The following is a 7,963-nucleotide window of genomic DNA, read 5'->3' as shown; positions in this document are numbered from 1 at the left end:
AGTTAGGGACGGACGAGCCAAGCATTCATGACTTGAACTTTACCTATAAATCAAAACCTCCATCGCACCGGTTTGGATGAAGTAACTTCCATGGGAGTTATGGAAGTTACCTCCGATTTTGGTGAATTCTCCGACAATAGGAACGGTTATCAGAGCAAATAACCGTTCCACACACTATATAAATACGATTCTGCATAGAGGTAAGGGGATTCTGACTTTTTCTTTTGAGAAGAGAAGTATAAACACTTAGAATTTTTTTTTTCCTCTCTATTCCAACCCACTAACTTCATCATCGGAGGACCATAGGCCGGCCTCCACCGGTCTTTTCTCTGATTGAATTTGGTTTTACAGGATTTAACTCTCAAGATTGTCGAAGTCCGAAGATTTTCAACCTACTGATTTTTCAGAATTATCAGTTGGCGCCGTCTGTGGGAAACGTATTTGTCGCTCTTGAACTTGTTTAGTTCTGCGATTTCTTTCTCTCGTGAAAGGGTTTGAAATCGTTCGGACTAGATCAAGGGCAACTAGCCCAGGCCCTCAACAGAGTAGGGACGCATTGAGTAATCCTCATCGCGATCGCCAATCTGCACCGGATATGCAGGCCCCGTCTGTCCAACATATGCATTCTATGTCGGCTACGATGGCTGAGTTAACTCGCCAGAATCAGGACTTACGGAGAGAGGTTAATTTAAGAAGGCAGACACATCAAGAGCATGAAGAAGAAGGGCAAACTCAGAGTCAAGAGGGCAGAGAGAACTTTCAACATGGGAGTCAGTCAAGGGATACCACTTCGCGAAGGGCATCTAACTTGAAGAAAGAGATGGATCAGATGAAGAAGGTCATGGACGAAATGAAGGAAAATATGAGGAGGGCGAACCCAGTAGAAGATTTGGTTTATAGAACTGACTCTCCCTTTACGGCTTCCATCAATGGCCATCCCCTACCACCGAAGTTTAAAATGCCTTCTTTAGATTCATACGATGGGAATCGAGATCCTTTTGACCACATTGCCACATTCAAGACCACTATGCATCTTTAAGGAGTTCCAGATGAAATAATGTGTAGAGCCTTCCCTACCACTCTCAAGGGTTCGGCTAGAGTATGGTTCAGCAAATTACCCCCGAATTCAGTAAGTTCTTTTGGAGAATTAAGCAAGTTATTTGTTAATAACTTCATAGGGGGTCAGCGTCACAGACGATCTACTTCCAGTCTGTTAACGATAGAACAGGGGAAAAATGAAAGTTTGCGTTCCTTCATCACACGTTTCAATAGGGAAGCCCTGACCGTGGATGAGGTAGATGATAAGCTACTGTTGGCAGCTTTTCATAACGGGGTCAATTCTGACTTGTTTATACATAAACTTTATGAGAAGGAACCTCAGTCCATGGCTGAACTCGTCCATTCAGCCCAGAACTTCATGAATGCAAAAGACGCGATTATAGCTAAGAAGAGGAAGAGGGCTGAGAGAATGGAAACAAATCCTGCTCGTCATTCCGAACAAGGTCCTCGTCCAAAGAAGGGACAAACGGAGGATAAGAAAGACCGAGAGAAGAGGGTAAGTCTGTCAGCAAGGAACCAGCAATACACTCATTTGAACGTGCCACTCGAGCAAGTCCTCATGCAGATCAAAGGCAAGTCTTCTTTAAAGTGGCCAGAGAAGATGAAGGGAGATCCCAATAAGCGTAATAGAAATAAGTATTGTCGCTTTCATAGAGATCACGGGCACAACACGGACGAGTGCTTCGATTTGAAGCAGCAGATTGAGAATCTCATTAGACAAGGTAAGCTGAAAAATTTCTTTGGACAAGAACACAAAGACGAGAAACTGAAAGCCAAGGTAGAAGAATCGTCACGGCCACCACTCGGAGAAATAAGAATCATTCTGGGGGGAAGTTCTGCAGGACAGTCATCTAAGTCTAAGAAAGCATACTTGAAAGCAGTGCAGAGCATTCAGCTCTCTGGACGATCACTGAGCGCAGGGACTACGGACGATCACCGAGCGCGGGGACTACGGACGAGCAAGTGATCACCTTCACGGATGAGGATGCAGAGAGAGTCCATCACCCTCATGACGATGCTATTGTCATCACCCTCCTCATTGCGGACTACAAGACTAGAAGGGTGTTGATAGACAATGGGAGTTCTGCTGATATTTTGTACTATCCAGCCTTTCAGCAGATGAGGTTAGGACGAGACTTGCTCCGTCCAGCGAGCTCCCCCCTAGTAGGTTTTGGGGGAATGAAGGTGCAACCTGTGGGTAGTATTTCATTACCAGTGACAGTGGGGGCATACCCGCAGCAAGTTACCAAGGAGGTAAACTTCCTTGTAGTTGATTGTTCGTCCTCCTACATTGCAATAATAGGGAGGCCAACCCTAAATAGGTGGAAGGCAGTTACGTCTACTTACCACTTGTCAGTCAAGTTCCCAACGGAACATGGGGTAGGCCAAGTATAGGGAGACCAATTAGCAGCAAGAGAGTGTTATCTAGCCATGTTAGCTGCAGACGAGCAAGTTCAAGCAATGAATATCGAAGAAAAGAAAGTTGTGGCAGAACCCGTTGAAGCGTTGGAAGATATTCCTTTAGATGATGATAACCCCGAGAGGTGTACCAGGGTTGGAGCAGATTTGGAAGCGAAGATCAAGAAAGATCTCATTTGTTTTTTGAAAAGAAACAGAGATGTGTTCTCATGGAGTCACGAAGACATGTCGGGTATAGATCCTAGTGTCATTACCCACCGTCTGAGTGTATGCCCGTCCTCCAAACCAGTGCGACAAAAGAAGAGGGTGTTTGCCCCGGAGAGAGACAATGCTATTAAGGAGGAAGTTCAGAAGTTAATTGCAGCCAAATTTATTCAAGAGGTGTACTATCCTGACTGGTTAGCCAACGTGGTCATGGTCAAGAAGGCGAACGGCAAATGGAGAATGTACGTCGATTTCACTGACTTAAATAAGGCTTGTCCCAAGGACAGTTACTCGTTGCCGTGTATTGATCAATTGGTAGATTCTACCGCAGGCCACAAGTTGCTTAGTTTCCTTGATGCTTTCTCTGGTTACAATCAAATCATGATGGATGAAGTGGACCAAGAGAAGACGTCCTTTATCACTAGTCAGGGACTGTTTTGTTATGAAGTAATGCCTTGAGGTTTAAAGAATGCTGGGGCGACATACCAACGTCTGGTCAATAACATGTTTCGTGCGCAGATCGGGAGGAATATGGAAGTATACATAGATGATATATTGGTAAAAAGTCAGGACGAGGATAGGCATCTGGACGACTTGCAGGAAACGTTCAACACACTGAGGCAGTATCACATGAAATTGAACCCTAGCAAATGTGCTTTTGGAGTGTCATCAGGGAAATTCCTAGGGTTTATGGTCTCCTACAGGGGAATCGAAGCAAACCCCGACAAAATTCAAGCAATTTTGAATATGAAGCCTCCAAGCAATGTTAAGGAAGTCCAGTCCCTCACCGGACGAGTTATCGCCCTCAACAGGTTTGTGTTTAAGGCTACTGACAAATGCCTGCCATTTTTTAAGGTTCTTAAAAAAGCATTTGAATGGACCGACGAGTGTCAGAAAGCTTTTGAAGATTTGAAGATATATCTCACCAAAGCCCTATTATTGAGCCCGTCTGTGCCCGGAGAAGAGTTGTACTTATATTTGGCAGTCACTCCACACGCTGTGAGTTCAGCACTGGTGAGGGAAGAGAGCAAGGTGCAGAGACCTGTGTACTATACTAGCAAAGCATTGAGGGGAGCAGAAGGACGGTACCCGTTAATGGAGAAATTGGCTTTTACGTTGATAACGGCTTCTAGAAAACTAAGGCATTATTTTCAAACTCATGTTATTAACGTCATGACAGATCACCCACTTAAGAAGGCCATGAACAAGTTAGAGGCTGCAGAACGTTGATCCAATGGGCCATCGAGCTCAGTGAGTTTGACATAAAATACCAGCCAAGGCATGCCATAAAAGCCCAAGCTCTGGCAGATTTCATTGCTAAATTTACCTTAAGTTGTGACGATGAAGGTGAAAAGGAAAATACTAAGTGGGTTGTCCATATGGATGGCTCGTCTACACTACACGCAGGCAGAATAGGTGTGGTGTTGCAATCTTCAGAGGGAGACAAATTAAAGCACAAAGTTCATTTGCAGTACCAGACAACTAATAATGAAGTCAAGTACGAAGCTTTTCTTAAAGGACTGGAATTGGCCAAATCTGTAGAAGCGAAGTCACTCCTCGTCTTGGGAGATTCTCAGTTGATCATGGGCCAAGTGAATGGAATGTTTGAAGCCAAAGAAGAACGAATGAGGAAGTATCTAAACAGAGTGACGCACCTTGTAAAGAAGTTTGAAGAAGTTAGTTTCGTTCAAATCCTGAGGGAGGAGAACATGAAAGCTGATACCTTGGTGAAAGAAGCCTCATCGAGCGAAGCCATAGACAAGTTTGATGAAATTCAGTATATGCCGAGTATAGACATCCCAGAAGTACAACAGGTGGAAAATGGAGTGAATTGGATGGTTCCAATTGTGTCGTACTTAAAAGACGGACGACTCCTGGAAGAAAAAGACGAAGCTAGAAAGCTGAGGGCAAGGGCAGCCAGGTATATTCTTATGGATGAGATTCTCTACCGAAGAGGTTTTTCCCAGCCTTATCTCAGATGTTTGGCCCCAGATGAAGCAAACTACATATTGAGAGAAATTCATGAGGCAGCATGTGGCAATCACTCTGGCGCCAGGTCACTCGTCCACAAAGTCGTCCGTGCGGGATATTATTAGCCAAATATGCAAGCTGACGCTAAGGCATACGTCAAAGTCCGCGATCAATGCCAAAGGTTTAGCAACGTCCACAGGCAACCATCAGAGTATTTGACTCCAATGACGGCCCCGTGGCCTTTTGCACAATGGGGACTGGATATTCTAGGTCCATTTCCACTAGGTACAAGGCAAATGAAATTCCTTGTGGTTGGTATTGATTATTTTACCAAGTGGGTAGAAGCAGAACCTTTGGCCAACATCTCACAGCAGAATGTCAAAAATTTCGTGTGGAAAAATATTGTGTGTAGATTTGGAGTACCTAGGGTGCTGGTATCGAACAACGGACGGCAATTTGACAATGCAATTTTCAGAGATTTTTGCATATACTTTAGAATTCAAAATTATTACTCCTCACCAGCCCACCCGCAAGCTAATGACCAGGCAGAAGTTGCAAACCGATCCTTGTTGAAAATAATCAAGACTCGGCTTGAGGGGGCTAAGGGAATATGGCCAGATGAGCTTCTAGGTGTTCTATGGGCATATAGAACGACAGTGAGAACTCCTACGGGAGAAACTCCTTTTATGCTAGCATATGGAACTAAAGCAGTTATACCCGCGGAAGTGCACGTGGCCAACCATAGGGTGACGACCTACCAGGATGAAGCTAATGAGGAACAACTACGTCTGAANTTTCATTTCCCGAGTGGTGGCCGTGACGATTCTTCTACCTTGGCTTTCAGTTTCTCGTCTTTGTGTTCTTGTCCAAAGAAATTTTTCAGCTTACCTTGTCTAATGAGATTCTCAATCTGCTGCTTCAAATCGAAGCACTCGTCCGTGTTGTGCCCGTGATCTCTATGAAAGCGACAATACTTATTTCTATTACGCTTATTGGGATCTCCCTTCATCTTCTCTGGCCACTTTAAAGAAGACTTGCCTTTGATCTGCATGAGGACTTGCTCGAGTGGCACGTTCAAATGAGTGTATTGCTGGTTCCTTGCTGACAGACTTACCCTCTTCTCTCGGTCTTTCTTATCCTCCGTTTGTCCCTTCTTTGGACGAGGACCTTGTTCGGAATGACGAGCAGGATTTGTTTCCATTCTCTCAGCCCTCTTCCTCTTCTTAGCTATAATCGCGTCTTTTGCATTCATGAAGTTCTGGGCTGAATGGACGAGTTCAGCCATGGACTGAGGTTCCTTCTCATAAAGTTTATGTATAAACAAGTCAGAATTGACCCCGTTATGAAAAGCTGCCAACAGTAGCTTATCATCTACCTCATCCACGGTCAGGGCTTCCCTATTGAAACGTGTGATGAAGGAACGCAAACTTTCATTTTTCCCCTGTTCTATCGTTAACAGACTGGAAGTAGATCGTCTGTGACGCTGACCCCCTATGAAGTTATTAACAAATAACTTGCTTAATTCTCCAAAAGAACTTACTGAATTCGGGGTAATTTGCTGAACCATACTCTAGCCGAACCCTTGAGAGTGGTAGGGAAGGCTCTACACATTATTTCATCTGGAACTCCTTAAAGATGCATAGTGGTCTTGAATGTGGCAATGTGGTCAAAAGGATCTCGATTCCCATCGTATGAATCTAAAGAAGGCATTTTAAACTTCGGTGGTAGGGGATGGCCATTGATGGAAGCCGTAAAGGGAGAGTCAGTTCTATAAACCAAATCTTCTACTGGGTTCGCCCTCCTCATATTTTCCTTCATTTCGTCCATGACCTTCTTCATCTGATCCATCTCTTTCTTCAAGTTAGATGCCCTTCGCGAAGTGGTATCCCTTGACTGACTCCCATGTTGAAAGTTCTCTCTGCCCTCTTGACTCTGAGTTTGCCCTTCTTCTTCATGCTCTTGATGTGTCTGCCTTCTTAAATTAACCTCTCTCCGTAAGTCCTGATTCTGGCGAGTTAACTCAGCCATCGTAGCCGACATAGAATGCATATGTTGGACAGACGGGGCCTGCATATCCGGTGCAGATTGGCGATCGCGATGAGGGGGCAACTGATGATGCTATAAAATACCACCTTAAAAATTGTCCATATGGCTCGTCTACAGGGAAGAGAAAGAAGCATGGGCACAGCCAAATTACCTCGTCCGTCATAAACTGGATAAGGACGGACGAGGCAAGCATGTTTATGCTAAGGCACGTCCACCTCAAGTTAGGGACGGACGAGCCAAGCATTCATGACTTGAACTTTACCTATAAATCAAAACCTCCATCGCACCGTTTCGGATGAAGTAACTTCCATGGGAGTTATGGAAGTTACCTCCGATTTTGGTGAATTCCCCGACAATAGGAACGATTATCAGAGCAAATAACCGTTGCCGTTCCACACACTATATAAACACGATTCTGCATAGAGGTAAGGGGATTCTGACTTTTTCTTTTGAGAAGAGAAGTATAAACACTTAGAATTTTTTTTTTCCTCTCTATTCCAACCCACTAAGAGCATCTTTATCAGCTGAGCTATATGTGCCAAATGCTAAATATTTGGCACATTTAGCACACCAAACATCATTTATCCCTATTTATCAGATGTGCTATATCCTATATTTTTTGCAACATGCTACAGTGTCATCATATATTTGCCACTGTACGGAACCCGTGTGGCATATCCATTTATTCTTTTTTATTCCTCTTTTCTCTCTCAGATCTCTTTCTTCTTCTCCTTCATCAGCTCACCGCCTCCATCTTTTCTCTCACATATCTCTTTCTTCATATCTCTTTCTTCTTCTCCTTCAGCTCACCGCCCCCTTCTCCACTCTCTCACATATCTTTTTCTTCTTCTCCTTTAGCTCACCGCCTCCATCTCCCTTCTCTCAAATCTCTTTCTTCTTCTCCTTCAGCTCACCGCCTCTGTCTCCACTCTCTCACATATCTCTTTCTTCTTCCCTTTCCCCGCCGATTTGCTTTATCCTCTTTGTTCAATGCACTGACGCTGCTGTTTTGTTGTTCCATTTTTCTTCGAGTCGTCGATTTCCTCTGTTCTATCTCAGCGTCGCCGAGTCGCCGTTCTTGGATCGCCGATTGACTAGAAAGGAGGTAATGTAAGCCCAATTTTTTTACTTCTCAATTGGAAAAACTGAAGCATGCTCTCTATTTTTGCTCTAGATTTGCTGGGCTTCTGTTTGAATGAATCTGAAAAAATTGTGGGTTTTGAATGATGAAGTGATTTGTTTGATTATCCGTCTGCCAATTCGG

At 44.1% G+C, this 7,963-nt stretch overlaps 2 protein-coding genes across 2 annotated transcripts; one reads left to right on the top strand and one right to left on the bottom strand.

The window, feature by feature from the left end:
• Positions 1-1,057: 1,057 nt before the first annotated feature.
• LOC136062761 (uncharacterized) lies at positions 1,058-2,026 on the top strand. The gene has a single exon (XM_065762262.1). The coding sequence runs from the start codon at positions 1,058-1,060 to the stop codon at positions 2,024-2,026; it is 969 nt and encodes a 322-aa protein (XP_065618334.1).
• Positions 2,027-5,449: 3,423 nt separating this feature from the next.
• On the bottom strand, positions 5,450-6,220 carry LOC136062760 (uncharacterized). The gene has a single exon (XM_065762261.1). The coding sequence runs from the start codon at positions 6,218-6,220 to the stop codon at positions 5,450-5,452; it is 771 nt and encodes a 256-aa protein (XP_065618333.1).
• Positions 6,221-7,963: the final 1,743 nt, after the last annotated feature.

Source organism: Quercus suber, unplaced genomic scaffold, assembly GCF_002906115.3.
Source record: "Quercus suber isolate HL8 unplaced genomic scaffold, Cork oak 2.0 scaffold_450, whole genome shotgun sequence".
NCBI lineage: Eukaryota > Viridiplantae > Streptophyta > Magnoliopsida > Fagales > Fagaceae > Quercus > Quercus suber.
This window is presented reverse-complemented; position numbering and strand designations above follow the sequence as displayed.

Excerpts from the sequence above, each read along its gene's own strand:
- LOC136062761 (XM_065762262.1), top strand. The coding sequence starts at position 1,058 with ATGTGTAGAGCCTTCCCTACCACTCTCAAGGGTTCGGCTAGAGTATGG.
- LOC136062760 (XM_065762261.1), bottom strand. The coding sequence starts at position 6,220 with ATGGTTCAGCAAATTACCCCGAATTCAGTAAGTTCTTTTGGAGAATTA.